Source organism: Giraffa tippelskirchi, chromosome 1 (genome assembly GCF_054371585.1).
Source record: "Giraffa tippelskirchi isolate mGirTip1 chromosome 1, T2T-mGirTip1v1.2.pri, whole genome shotgun sequence".
NCBI classification, from domain to species: Eukaryota; Metazoa; Chordata; class Mammalia; order Artiodactyla; family Giraffidae; genus Giraffa; species Giraffa tippelskirchi.
Genome location: NC_137275.1, coordinates 74462305 through 74477682, shown reverse-complemented (window position 1 = coordinate 74477682; position 15378 = coordinate 74462305). Strand labels below are relative to the sequence as shown.

The window sequence follows — 15378 nt, the reverse complement described above, 5'->3', positions numbered from 1 at the left end:
GTGCTGTGTGATTCAAATCGATGTTCACTCTAATAAACTCTTTCAATTTTTAATCTGCCTCACTTTATCTTTCAGTCATTCCCAGGTATATTATTGGAGATCAAACAGGGAGGGGAAGGAACAGTAGACCAAGTGTTCAGCATTTAACAGAGGAAATATTTAAACTACTAAGATCAAGTGTCAAACCAAGTAGCAGAGAACTTGGACTCTCCTCTTTGGTAGTAAGACTGTTAAAGATAAAATAAATAGGATCTGTTTTCCTTACTGGGCTCACAATAAGACCTTCAAAGTGCAGCCCTGGCCCCGCAGTACAAAAGTGAAATTAGAATGAATCGATCACTCCTAGATACAAAGATTCTGACAAAAAACACCATTCCTGCCAATCAGATAACACAGGAGGGCAGGGCAGAGGAAAGAACAATGTAAATTAGAGAAGACAACTTGTGGTAGTCCAATGGGAAATTCCTTTATAAAACGGAAGAATTCTGTAACAATCCAAGGAGCTTTCTATGTTGGATTTTTGGTTCATAGATAACAAAATTCTCAAATTAAAATGACTGAGTCTAAATATTTCATTTAAAATATTCTCCAGTGTTTTAAATAAAGGTAAGTTTCATATAAATATTACCTCTTCTTTAAAAAACTTGCAGTCAGACAAGCAGGAGATGAAAATATCACTCTAATTTCACTGCAAACATAATAAAATAAGGTTAAGTCACAACATACTACAAGCATGTTCCTTTTATCTTACTGAGTATATAACTGGTGATATGGAATCATTAAAAATGATAATAACTGCTCTCTTAAGAGTCTTCCAAATTCCTGGTATACTTTGTGCACGGACTATTAGATCTCACCAAAATCCATCATAGCTGATTTGATCAAGTCATCTAGATTTAAATAAAATCCACCCTTTAGAAAACAGAAATTTGTGGAGCTGCAGAGAATAAACTATGAAGCTATAAAAAGAGTCAGTCTTTGGGAAGGCTTTGTGGAACAGACAAACCATTTTTGATTCACTCCTGCATTTCCCTCACATATCAGTGTACCTGGCACATTGTACATCTTCAACATAGCCCTGTTAAATGAAGAATCAGTGAATATGTCAATGACTTCTTCAAACTAAAGATGGTTTATATCAAGATTAAAATGCAAATAATTTCATGACAAAGCCAAACCCTCTCTCTTATGTCTAGGGTAAAAATGAACCAAGGCTTCAGAACCAAGTAAAAGTGGTTTCTACTTTATCAGACAGAGCCACCTCTTAGCCACTTCATCTTCTATACTTCCTCTTGCCACTGCTATCCATTTTTCTGTCAGAGCCTGGTTAATTCGGCTTATTTCTGGCAGGGTTTTCCTGGAAACACTGGTGGAACTAGTATCCTTCTAGGAAGAAAAAAAAAAAAGAATGATCAGGAAAATACACAAACACCAAGTAGGAAGTAAGACATGGGAGGGAGACAGATTGAACCTGCTCAGGCAGTGGGATTTGGTGGGAGGAGCCTTGGCATCAGACTGGCTGGCTCTTTCATTTCCCAGACTGGGCCCTTTGCTAGGTCTGAGCCTTAGTTTTACCATTTTAAAAATGAGATAACACAAAAGAAATGAAAACAGGGACTCAAACAGATATGTGTATGACAATGTTCATTGCAACATTATTTACAATAGCCAAAAAGATGGAAACAACCCATGTCCAGCAACAGCATCAATGGATTAATATGGAATATTGTGTACTCAGTTGCTCAGTCATGTCTGACTCTTTTGAGACCCCATAGACTACAGCCCACCAGGCTTCTCTGTCCATGGAATTCTCCAGGCAAGAACACTGGACGAGGTTGCCATTTTTCTCCTCCAGGGAACCTTCCCAACTCGGGGATTGAACTGGTATCTCTTACATCTCCTGTGTTGGCAAGCAGATTCTTTACCACTAGTGTCACCTGGGAAGCCCATATGGAATATGACTTAGCCACAAAAGGAAGGACATTCTGATACATACTGCAACATGGAAGAACTTTGAAAACATTATGCTACATGAAATAAGCCCAATATAAAAACATGATTCCACTTATATGAAACAGGCTAATTGATAGAAAGGATATTAGAAAGAACCTGGGGTTAGGGGTAGGGGAGAACTCAGAGTTATTATTTAATGGTTAAGAATTTCTGCTTGAGGGGGAACAAAGAATTTCTGCTTGGGGTGATGAAAAGTTTTAGAGATGGTTAGTGGCCATGGCTGGGCTTCTCAGGTGGCGCAGTGGTAAAGAATCTGCCTGCCAATGCAGGAGATGCAGGAGACACAGGTTCAATCCCTGGGTCAGGAAGATTCCCTGGAATAGGAAGTGGAAACCAGCTCCAATATTCTTGCCTAGAAAATTCCATGGACAGGGGAACCTGGTGGGCTAGAGTCCATGGGGTCACAAAGAGTCAGACATGACTAAGCGACTGAGCACAACAGTGCTGATGACCGCACAACGCTGTGAGTACAATTAATACCACTGAATTGTACATTTTAAAATGGTTAAAATAACAGATTTCATGTTATGTATGTTTTACCACAAATAAAAAATGAGTTAACAATAACCACCTCTCTGGGCTCCTATTAAGACTAAAATACATTAGGTATACAAAGCCTTTCAATTATAGGAAGTACTCAATAAAGACTAGCTTCTTTCTGCCCTTTAATCATCCACAGAGTTTTGCTTTTGTATCAGGGGTTTTCAAACTTATAACAGAATCATCTGGTGATCTTGTTAAAGCAGGGCCCATCCCCCCAGTTTCTGATTCAATGGTCAAGAGTGGAGCTCAAGAATTTATATAGAGCAAATTCCTGGGTGATGCTAATGCTGCCAATTTGGGAGCCACACTTTGAGAACTGTGGTGCTCTACAATATTTGTAGCCAAATGGTTCAGCCAGAGGTGTCAGAGAAATCACTGTCTGGAAAAAAAAATCTGTCCTTAACATATTATTTGAAAGACATCAGCGCTATGACTCCATATTATACCTCTGCTTTTGCTAAATTTATAAGAAATCAGAGAATTCTGCATCATTTTTGTTTAATGCTTAACTAAAGACCTCTTGAGAAAGATATATAACCATAACTCCCTTCACTTTCTTGATCTGAGTCCTGGATGTCCCCTGGAGTTCAGTCATAAGGAAGCTTTTTTCGTCCAACATCCTAGGAACCTCAGGAAAATGAGGTGCTCACAGTCCATTTCTTCTACTTGCTTCTTCAAAATCTCAGCTCTTCGTAAGTACATGACATCAGACTATATCACCTGCCTCCCTTTCTTCTATGATAATCACCTGCCAAAGTCCTAGGCACTACTTCTCAATAATTGAAAACTTTAGCATCTTCTTGACTGTCTTCCTCAGCACAACCATGCCTGTCACCATTCTTTCTGTCATTCTTGGCAACTTCAGAATTAATGAACACAATTTATTTCCCTCCATGATGTCTCAATTCTTGATCTTATCTGCACTTTTTTCCTCTGCTCCATCTTAGCTGCCCAGGCCCTGGATCAGGGTTTCTAAACTGACACAGGTGACATTTTGCATCAGATAACCCTTTTTGTGGCAACTGTCTTGTGCATTGTAGGATGTCTAGCAGCATCCCTGGCCTCTACCCATTAGACAGTAGTAGCAGCCAACCCAACACACATTGCCCTCCCTCAGTTAGGACAACCTAAACTGACGATAGACATTTCCAAATGTTTCCAGGGGTGCAAAATCACTCCTAGTGGATTGCCCCAGATACAGGTGATATTCTGTTCTTTGTAATTATCAATAATTGTTCTACCTTCTAAGTATCTATTGGAAACATACTCCTCTCTGATCATCATACACCGTTCTTCTACTTCACTGACTTCACAGTGGTACTCTCAGTCTAACATTCTTTGATACGGAAATGAGTTAAGACTTTCTGGCTGTTGGGTGGAAATGAATGTATTCTGCATGTAGAAAGGACATGAATTGACTGAGGGCAGTGGCAGAACGTTATAGACTGAGCGTTTCCCCCCTAAGTTCATATACTGGAATCCTAACCCCCAATGTGATGGTATTAGGAGGTAGGGCCTTTGGAAGGTGATTGGGTCATGATGGGGGAGCCCTCAAGAATGGGGCTTGTGTCCTTATGAATACCCCAGAGAGCTCTTTTGCCCTTGCCCCTTTTGCCATGTGAGGATACACAGAGAAGACAGTCATCTATAAACTGGAGGCAGGCCCTCACCAGACATCGAATATGCTGTCATCTTTTTTAAGTTGTACTGAATGGCTTGTGGGATGTTAGTTCCCTGACCAGGGATCAAACCTGAGCCACAGCAAGAAAAGCATGAAGTCCTAGCCACTGCACTGCTAGGGAATTCCCAGATGTACCATTATCTTAATCCTGGGCTTCCCAGCCTCCAAAACTGTGAGAAATAAATTTTTGCTTATAAATAGGCATTCAATCTATGGTGTTTTGTTAATAGCAGCTGGAACAGACTGAGACACTTACTTTAACAGTGGAATCCATTCCAACATTTTCTGAGACCATTGGGCACTTCACTCTGTCAACTCTATTGTTTGTTCATTATCCATCACCCTCCTCATGTCTTTCTTACCCAGCTTAGATTCTATGGTCAGCACTATAATCAGTCCTTTACAAATACCTCTAAGTCTTCTTTCTTCAGTCACCTAGGAAAAGTCCACCTGTAGTTAATCTCAACTTTGAATCACTCCAAAGGAATCCAAGCAGCTTAACATCAGTGGAAAAAAATAAACTGTGCTGAATGACTTCACCATAAGCCTATGACCACAGATTTCAAATGGACACTCTATACTGTCTAGTAATCTCCCACATGTTCACTTTCTCACTCTGAGACATGATTGCACACATTCCTTTGATTCCTAAACCTGTAGCAATCATCCTCTGCTTCTCGAAGTTTTAGATAAGGATTGTACATCACTAACACCCAAAAAAGATATTCTTTTCATTACCGCTACTGCTACTGCTAAGTCACCTCAGTAGTGTCCGACTCTGTGTGACCCCATAGATGGCAGCCCAGCAGGCTCTGCCGTCCCTGGGATTCTCCAGGCAAGAAAACTGGAGTGGGTTGCCATTTCCTTCTCCAATGCATGAAAGTGAAAAGTGAAAGTGAAGTCGCTCAGTCATGTCCAACTCTTAGCGACCCCATGGACTGCAGCCTACCAGGCTCCTCCGTCCATGGGATTTTCCAGGCAAGAGTACTAGAGTGGGGTGCCATTGCCTTCTCCGCTTTTCATTATAGGTGACTGGAATGCAACAGTAGGAAGTCAAGACATACCTGGAATAACAAGCAAATTTGGCCTTGGAGTAAAAAAAGAAGCAGGTCAAAGGCTAACAGAGTTTTGCCAAGAGAACACACTGGTCATAGCAAACACCCTCTTCCAACAACACAAGAGAAGACGTTATACATGGATATCACCAGATGGTCAATACCGAAATCGGATTGATTATATTCTTTGCAGCTGAAGATGGAGAAGCTGTATACAGTTGGCATAAACAAGACCGGGAGCTGACTGTGGCTCAGATCATGAACTCCTTATTGCCAAATTCAGACTGAAATTGAAGAAAGAATGGAAAACCACTAGGCCATTCAGGTATGACCTAAATCAAATCCCTTATGATTACCACTAGACAATTCAGGTATGATCTAAATCAAACACTTATGATTATACAGTGGAAGCGAAAAATAGATTCAAGGGATTTGATCTGATAGACAGAGTGCCTGAAGAACTATGGATGGAGGTTCATGACACTACAGGAGGCAGTGATCAAGACCATTCCCAGGAAAAAGAAATGCAAAAAGGCAAAATGGTTGTCTGAGGAGGCCTTATAAATAGTTGTGAAAAGAAGAGAAGCAAAAGGCAAAGAGGAAAAGGAAAGATATACCCATTCGAATGCAGAGTTCCAAAGAATAGCAACAAGAGATAAGAAAGCCTTCCTAAGTGATTGATGCAAAGAAATAGAGGAAAACAATAGAATGGGAAAGACTAGAGATCTCTTCAAGAAAATTAGACATAACAAGGGAACTTTTCATGCAAAGATGGGCTCAATAAAGGACAGAAATTGTATGGACCTAACAGAAGCAGAAGATATTAAGAAGAGGTGGCAAGAATAAATAGAAGAACTACACAAAAAAGATCTTAATGACCCAGATAACCATGATGGTGTGATCACTCAGCTAGAGCCCAGACATCATGGAATGCAAAGTCAAGTGGGCCTTAGGAAGCATCACCACAACAAAGCTAGTGGAAGTGATGGAATTCCAGTTGAGTTATTTCAAATCCTAAAAGATGATGCTGTGAAAGTGCTGCACTCAATATGACAGCAAATCTGGAAAATTCAGCAGTGGCCACACGACTGGAAAAAGTCAGTTTTCATTCCAATCCCAAAGAAAGGTAATGCCAAAGAATGCTCAAACTACTGCACAATTGCACTCATCTCACACGCTAGTAAAGTGATGCTCAAAATTCTCCAAGTCAGGCTTTAACAGTAGGTGAGCCATGAACTTCCAAATGTTCAAGCTGGATTTAGAAAAGGCAGAGGAACCAGATATCAAATTGCCAACATCCACTGGTTCATCGAACAAGATCCAAAGAGAGTTTCACAAAAACATATACTTCTGCTTTATTAACTACACCAAAGCCTTTGACTGTGTGGATCACAACAAACTGTGGAACATTCTTAAAGACATGGGAATACCAGACCACCTGACCTGCCTCCTGAGAAATCTGTATGCAGGTCAAGAAGAAACAGTTAGAACTGGACATGGAACAACAGACTGGTTCCAAATTGGGAAAGGAGTACATCAAGGCTGTATATTGTCACTCTGTTTATTTAACTTATATGCAGAGCACTTCATGCGAAATGCCAGGCTGGATGAAGCACAAGCTGGAATCAAGATTGCCAGGAGAAATAACAACACCCTCAGATATGCAGATGACACCACCCTTATGGCAGACAGCAAAGAAGAACTAAAGAGCCTCTTGATGAAAGTGAAAGAGGAGAGTGAAAAAGTTGGCTTAAAACTCAACATTCAGAAAACTAAGATCATGGCATCTAGTCCCATCACTTCATGGCAAACAAATGGGGAAACAATGGAAACAGTGACAGACTCTACTTTTGGGGCTCCAAAATCACTGCAGATGGTGATTGCAGCCGTAAAATTAAAAGACGTTTGCTCCTTAGAAGAAAAGCTATGACCAACCTAGACAGCATTTTATAAAGCAGAGACATCATTTTGCCAACAAAAGTCCATCTAGTCAAAGCTATGGTTTTACCAGTAGTCATGTATGGATGTGAGAATTGGACTATAAAGAAAGATGAGCGCTGAAGAATTGATGCTTTTGAATTGTGGTGTTGGAGAAGACTCTTGACAGTCCCTTGGACTGCAAGGAGATCCACCCAGTCCATCCTAAAGGAAATCAGTCCTGAATATTCACTGGAAGGACTGATGTTGAAGTTGAAGCCACAATACTTTGGCCACCTGATGCGAAGAACTGACTCATTTGAAAAGACCCTTATGCTGGGAAAGATTGAAGGTGGGAGAAGGGGACAATAGAGGATGAGATGGTTGGATGGCATCACTGATGCAATGGACATGAGTTTGAGTAAGCTCTGGGAGTTGGTGATGGACAGGAAGCCTGGCATCCTGCAGTCCATGGGGTCACAAAGTGTTGGACATGACTGAGCAACTGAACTGAACTGTACATCACTGAGAAAATGGAAACAGGCAAGAACTAACCTTGCCTTCCTACCTGCAGCCTACCTCACCTCTACTGTTCCTCATCAGAACAGAATAAAAATTTCTGCCCAAAGCCCTATATTCTACATTGGACCCTGGACCCCGCTTCCTCGCACCTATTCTAGGACATTAGCTCTGCAATTATTCTCTTTCTCAGGAATTATCACTTTTTCCTCCTGAACTGGATTATTCTCATTAGCACACAGACATACCTTAACATCACCACTCCTAACAACAATAAAAACCTTCCAAGATCCTCTACTCCCTTTCACAACAAAACTTCTCAGAACTGTCACAGTCATTGCCTCCACTTATTCCCCTCTATTCTCTGTCCATCCCACTCAGTCAGGTTTCACCTCTGTCCCCTGAGACGACTCAGTCTTGACAAAACAAAAACGAACTCTGTGCTCATCTTACTTGACCTCTCAGCAGTATGGGTCAGGTTTGTCCACCTCCTCCTTCCGGAAAGACTTTCTTCTCTTGTCTGATGAGCCACCCTCTTCTGGTTCTCTCCACCTCAGAAACTGGTCCTTCTCAGTCCTTCTGGCCCTGCCTCACTGCCTGACCTCCTCATGGAGAAGTCCCTCAAGGCTGGATTCTGTCCCCTGCTCTTCTCATTTCTACTCTCACTCCAGGTAACTTTTCATCCAAGCCTCTGGCTTAATAACTATCTGTAGTTTAACAACTATCATGTTTATTTTCCAGTGCTAGCATCCTCCTTGAGATCCAGAGTTGAACATGCAATTAAGACTTTAGATCTCCTCTCCAAGGACATTTCAAATGAACCTCATCTCCCATAACTGAGCCCATTTCCATAGGGCTCCAGCTCATATAACTCTTCACACTTTCCTACTATACTCTGTCTGACTGGTTTCCTTTTTGTCCCTCACACATGCTAAACTTATTCTTGCCCCAGGGCCTTTCTATGTACAGGTCCCTCTTTCTGGAACGCTCCTCGTGTGGATTTAAGCATGGCTAAGATCTCTGCTCAAATGTTACAGCCTCTGGGAGGCCTTTCCTGTCTGACATTTCTAAAGAAGCCCATCTCATCTCATCAGTCTCAAATGGCCCATTTTATTTTTTTTCAGAGCAATTGTCACTCTCTAACACAATTGTATTTATATGTTTCTTGTCTGTACTTCCTGGTAGAATTCAAATGCCATGAATGAGGACATACTTGTGTGTATTAATCACTGTACCCCAAGGACACTGAGCAGAGCCTGAGACAGGAGCCTGATCGAATGGCTATAACAAAGCAACCAAGCACAATCTCCTGACTATCCCCAGCAGCACAGACTTTTGCCTCTTAACAGTTTTCCGTCCCAGAGAATACAGTAAAAGTCTATATGAGTGTTGTTTAAAACAGCCCTAATAACAGAAAAAAAGTACAAATTATTAAAATAACTATGTATACCTTTTCTCTCTACAACATTTCAGAACTCGTTTAGAAATATAATAATATAAACCTCTCTGTTAATAATTAGGAGGGCGCTAGAGCAGGGTGGGTAATGGTGGGGCTGGATTGCTTGGGTTTGAATCCAGCTCTGTCAGTTCTTAGTAGCATAACTTTGGGCAAGTCCATGTCTCTGAGACTCAGTTTTTTCATCTGTAAAATGGGAGTAATGATAACAACCAGAGTTGATTTGAGGATTAAATGTGTTGATCTATTTACACTATTTTGGTTGCTAACTCATGGGTGACAATTAGTATTAGTCATTGTCATCACCATTGGTATCTGTTGGGAGTCCAAATGAGGAAGTGAGAATTACATAATATTTTTAAAGAAGCATTCTAACAGAGGATCTTACTAGTTTAGTAAAAAACTTTAATATACACAAATGACACAATGGTTCAAATACCACCATGAAATCCAGAAGAAAAGATTTTTAAAAGTAACAGAAATTGTAATAGATACCTTGTAAGTTGTCACAAAGTTGGCATATGTTCCAGCAAAAATATGTTTGACTTGAACATCCGCAAGGTCTAGAAGAAAGTCATAAATCCATGCTTATTGTTTTTTAGATGTAAAAAGTATAAATCTTTTGTTATAAACCTAAAACTGCTTTTAAAAAGTCTTTTAAAAAAACTAATGTATTACCAAGCTAAATTTCCTTATTCATTGGCTTCTAAATAGATTTTGACTACAAACAGCATAAAAGATTAATATTGATCAGATTACACATTATATATTTCCTTATCTTAAAATTTAATTTTTCATGCATTTGCATAATGAAACCAGGCTGGTGTGCTTTAGTAGAGGTTTGATTAAATATATAAAAGTGTGCTGTTCTGTTGAGGTTTGACAGAAAACAACAAAATTCTGTAAAGCAATTATCCTTCAATTAAAAAATAAAATAAAATAAAAGTGTGTTATTCTAAAGCCTAAATAACTGATTCTTTTGTATTGCCTTAATCTTTAGAAAAAATTACCTAATATTCCAGGAAGCATTGCATAATAAAATACATATTCTACAAATCAAAGATAACAGTACCAAAAGAACCACAGTTCTATGCACTCTTTGAAAGGAAACTGAATAATATTTCTCCTTCAGTGACATCAATTAAAACAAAATCACAAATCACGGGACCACTCATACCATTAGCAGAAATCAGGCAGCTAATGTCAGAGCTCTCTGCCAGAGCCCCCAGATGTGGTGAGCTGCTTGTACAACCTGGTCCACGACCAAAAGACACCACCTGACCAGTGGTATAGACATATGCAAGGGTGTGATAACTGCAGAAGACAACATATTATGAAGACTTATTATAATGAGTCGTGCTTTTTGAGAAAGATGATGTCTCAACACAAAATAACAGATTTATCTTATACTAAGTACCCAGACCCCATTATCACAATGTCAGAGTTAGAGTACCAAGTCATATGGCTAAACAAATGGTGGGTGAATAGTGACTTATTACCAACCCTAAAGGCAGAATATTATTGATGAGTCTTTACTATGGTTTCTATCATTTGTGTTTTAAATGTAAGTTCTTTCTGTCTTTTGCTCTTTTTGCTAATTGGGTGGATAATAGCCAAAGTGTCCTCATAGGGAGGGATAAATTAGGAGATTGGGATTGATACATACACACTACTATATATAAAATAGATAGCTAAGGACTTACTGTATAGCACAGGAAATTCTACTCAATACTCTGTAATAACCTATATGGGAAAAGAATCTAAAAAAGAATGATATATGTATAACCAATTCACTTTGCTGTACAGCAGAAACTAACACATTTTAAATCAACTATACTCCAGTAAAAAAATTTTTTAAGTTCTCATAATTAGGTTATGCAAAACTCAGAATGCACATGCAAATATACATCATCTTCTACTTGCATGAGGTTAGTTTTGTCTAATGAACTCAAGAAGACAAGCACCACTATTTTTGTTATAACCCAACTCTCCTCACCCTAGAACCTAGTAAGGTGGTCTATGCCCAGTGCATTTCCAACAAATTCTTATGAAATAAAAGAAATGCCTAGAATAAAGAAGAAAAACAGAAAAATTAAACCATATTTGAAAGAAGTAAATTTTCAGAAAAGAAAATGATCTATAAAAAGAGTAATCACATATTTTAGGGTTTTAATGTTTCAAAACATTTCATATAAGTTATTTCTAAGTAATAAAATACACCACTTTCTACTCACACTTGAAAAAACCTATTACCTTCCACAATCTATCTGTGAAACGAGGCCTTCAATTCTTTCCACAAGTTGTGGACCCCTCTTCTCAGCAGTGGGATCGTGTCCCAGCTGTCCATAGCTGTTGTCTCCAAATGTGAACACTTTCCCATCCTGTTTAAAAAAGGAAGGATCAGACTAATTTCGGGCTAAAAGTGTCATTAAAAATTAAAAGGTTAAGTGCCATAAGAGAGTTTTTATGAGAGCACTACAGTAAATATAAGCTTTATATGAAGAAGAGTCTTATATTTATTATTTCTACTAGTGAATAAAGAGTTAACATATTAAACTTGAGAAATCACTGGCATTCCCTTCAGAACTAGGCACTTACTATGTGTTTGTAGAAAGAATTGATGGAGAAATTAACTGGTTCAAGAGTAACACTAACACTTAAATATAAGGTTGCTTTATTTATTTGAGCATTTCTCTGAAAATAAATCTCTTTTCAAAAGATGATTCTGGATTAAAACAATTCTAGCTCTCTCCTGCCAACTGATAATATAATCCAAGCATATTTTTAAAACAAACAAAATATAAATTATTTTAGATATTTTGCTTTAAATAAACTTTTCAACCACACAAATAGTCTTCAAGTCTATTCATTACAGCTATGGAGAGAATCCATCTTGTTGGAATGTATGGCATGGCCAGTATAAGAAGAGGAGGGAGATATTCAGGATACTGATTCATAATTGTGCCAAGTAAGAAATGGAACATAGCATGTTCTAGTCTGTAATGTAGGCCACTGAAACCTATAAAAATTACTTTGTTGCTTCTACAATATTTTTAATACTTAGAGCTACATTATGACAGAATAATTGCTAAAGGGATTAGCTCCTAATCTATAGGAGATTTTAAAATATTTCCTGAAGCTGAAATTAGCTTTTGTTATAGGATCTTAAAAATTCCATGGCTTGGCTAATTTCTCCTCGTTAGAGATTTGTGCACTGAATGGGTATCTTCAGATATTGATACACATATTGTTTTCCACAATAATTAGTACATGTACCTTATGGTAACATTTCTCTGGGGTTTGAAAAATAGCAAAATGGGAATTCCCTGATGGTCCAGTGGTTGGGACTCAGTGTTTTCATTGCCAGGGGCTCAGGTTTGATCCCTGATTGAGGAGTTAAGATCCCACAAGCCACAAGGTATGGCCAAAAAAAATATATCAAGATGTTTTGGTTTACCTGGGTAAGCACTGCAGTGTGCTCGTAACCACAGCTGATAAAAACCACACCAAGAGTCTTCAGTGCACCAACTGATACAGGCTTATACTTCTGAACTGTGGAAAGAAAGCAGAATCTCTTGAGTATAAGGAATACTCATATATCATGAGTTTTTATATATTTTAATATTTTTGTTATCTTATAGTTCATCAACATAATTTAAAATGTGAACAATCAGAAGTATTATAAAACAGAAAGAAAGTCCTGCACTGGAAAAGAAAAGCAGTCCTTTAGCATTTATTTTTGGAAAATATTTAATTTTCTGGAATGACTAAGGCTATTGGCCAAGAAAGCTAAGCTTTAAGACCCCACTTCCCAATAATATTTCCATTATGTTGCATTCATTTTTGTCACATTATAGGTGTTCTGCAAATATGCAATAATAATTGAGAAAATAAGAGGACCCACTTCATGTTGATGAAGTTAAATGAAATGAGATGTAAGAGATCAGCATGGTACAGGTACGGTGTCATCTAGTTGCTAAGTTGAGTCCAACTCTTTGCTGCCCCATGGACTGCAGCCTGCCAGGCTCCTCTGTCCATGTGATTTCCCTGGTAAGAATACTGGAGTGGGTTGCCATTTCCTTCTCCAGGAGATCTTCCCGACACAGGGATCGAACCAGCTTCTCCTGCATTGGCAGGTGGATTCTTTACCGCTGAGCTACCAGGGAAGCCCTGGTACTGGAATGTAACAGGAGCTAAATATACATGAGCTGCATGTAAAGAGTTGAACAGAGGGGCTCATCAGGAAGACATCACAGTGAGTTTTGTTGAAAGATTTTCAGAGGAACTTGTTGTTTCCCCTACTGCTAGCAATTGTCTGAAAAGAATTCCCAAACTTTGTTGTGCAAGGGCACTACCTGTGTGGTCTTTGGTAATGACTGATGCCTGGCTTTCCTCCCCAGACATTCTGATTTAATGGTCTGGGGTCCAACCTGAGCATTGGGATTTTTAAACATTCTTAGAGTAACAGAATAATGGCCTTCCAAAGATGTACAAGTGGTAAAGAGCTCAGTGGTAAAGAATCCATCTGCAATACAGGAGACACAGGAGACTCGGATTCCATCCCTGTGTCAGGAAGATCCTATGGAAGAGGAAATGGCAATCCGCTTCAGTATTCATGCTAGGATAATCCCACAGACAGAGGAGCCTGGTGGGCTACAGTCCATGGAGTCACAAAAAGAGTTGAACACGACTGAGCATGCAGAGGTGAATGTGTTAGAGGACGTGGCAAAGAGGAGTTAAGAAAGCATGTGAATTTAAGGTTTTGCTAATCAGTTGACCTTAAAATAGGAAGGTTAGCTTGGATTATCTAGCTGTGCCCAATACAGTTACAAGGGTCCTTTAACTGAGGTGGAGGGGGTCAGAAAAGTCAATGTCAGAGTGATGTGACTTGAAGAAGACTTCATCAGCCATTGCTGGCTTTGAAGAAGAAAGGGGGCTATAAGTCAAGAGTGTAGGTGCCTCTAGAAGCTGGAAAAGGCAAGAAAATGGTCTGTCTTCCTCCAGGAAGTCCCTGATGACACTTTCATTTTAGCCCAGTGAGACCTGCATCAGAACCACAAGATAATAAATTTATGTTGTTTGAAGCCACTAGATTTGTGGTGATTTGTTATAGCAGGAATCAAGAAAAAGTTAGTAGACCTACCTAAGTGATTCTAATGTGTCCCAAAGTTTGGGAACCACTGTTCTAACCTTTGAGAGTGCCTTTTGCAGAACTGGTCTTCCAAGTAGAAAGAAAGAAGGACTTACTACAAGATTAGCTCATTACCTGGGGCATTATTCCCGCTGAGGGCCAGCTGCCCTGCGTTGTTGCTTCCCCAGCCAAATGAAGTCCCAGAGAGTGACAGGGCAAAGCTGTGGGCCCCTCCTGCAGCCACCTGTGCCAGCGGGATCCCCTCCAGGGACCTCACCTTCTGTGGGCTGGCTTGGGAGGGGAAATTCTTCCCCAGGCCAAGCTGTCCATGGCTGTTCTTCCCCCATGAAAACACTTGGCCATCTGCAAAAGCAAAGAGGAGAAATTCAGAATTGCAAACATACTGTAATACTAAATTCAAGGAGAAACTACCACCTTAATTCTAAAAATCTTTAGAGAATAAAACAGGAGTAAAGGAGGTTAAAGTACCTTTACTAAAGGCAAAGTGAATGGTCAAGGTCACATTTAAAAATCTCTTCCAACAACCTCCACTCTTCTTTTCCCTCCCAGTTAAGAATAACCAAGATCTTTCTGCTGCTCAGGTTAAAAACCTTGGAGTCATCCTTGACTTCTCTTTTTCTACAGCCTTCAACCCAGCAAATACTAAAATCTCTGCTTCAAAATCTATCGAGGATCCAACTGCTTCTTACCACTTTACTGTTACCCCCTTAGCTGTCAAGTCAACATCACTTCTCTCCTGGAAAATGGCAACAGCATCTCACTGCACTCCCACATTGTATCCTTGCCCCCAGCAGTTCCTTCTCTACAGAGCAGCCAGAGTGTGCTTTTAAAAATATGTCTGACAAAACCCTTCAGGAGCTTGCTTTCTCACCCAATAAAAGGTCAGTTCTTACCACATCACCAGGATTCCCACAACTACTTCTTAGACTCCATCTCCCCTGGCTCCCTTTTCTCCCTCTCCAGATCTTCTGCTGCTCCTGAGCACCCTGCTGGTCACGGTCTTGTATCTGGATCATTCCATGGCCTTAGCATCATCTCTCTC

At 39.7% G+C, this 15378-nt stretch overlaps 1 protein-coding gene across 9 annotated transcripts in view; it reads right to left on the bottom strand.

Annotated features, from left to right (window-relative positions):
• The window catches only part of HERC6 (HECT and RLD domain containing E3 ubiquitin protein ligase family member 6), a 138230-nt gene that overhangs the window by 36668 nt on the left and 86184 nt on the right, over positions 1–15378 (bottom strand). For 6 of the 9 annotated variants that reach the window (XM_081593931.1, XM_081593960.1, XM_081593897.1 and 3 more), the window contains 7 exons: positions 14451–14678; positions 12642–12736; positions 11438–11565; positions 10362–10498; positions 9680–9747; positions 1262–1386; positions 629–688 (listed from right to left, as the gene is read on the bottom strand). In XM_081593931.1, the coding sequence (XP_081450057.1) occupies positions 629–688; positions 1262–1386; positions 9680–9747; positions 10362–10498; positions 11438–11565; positions 12642–12736; positions 14451–14678 (841 nt within the window). The remainder of the gene's footprint in view (positions 1–628; positions 689–1261; positions 1387–9679; positions 9748–10361; positions 10499–11437; positions 11566–12641; positions 12737–14450; positions 14679–15378) is intronic. The other 3 variants (XM_081593940.1, XM_081593902.1, XM_081593912.1) reach the window with 1 other exon arrangement.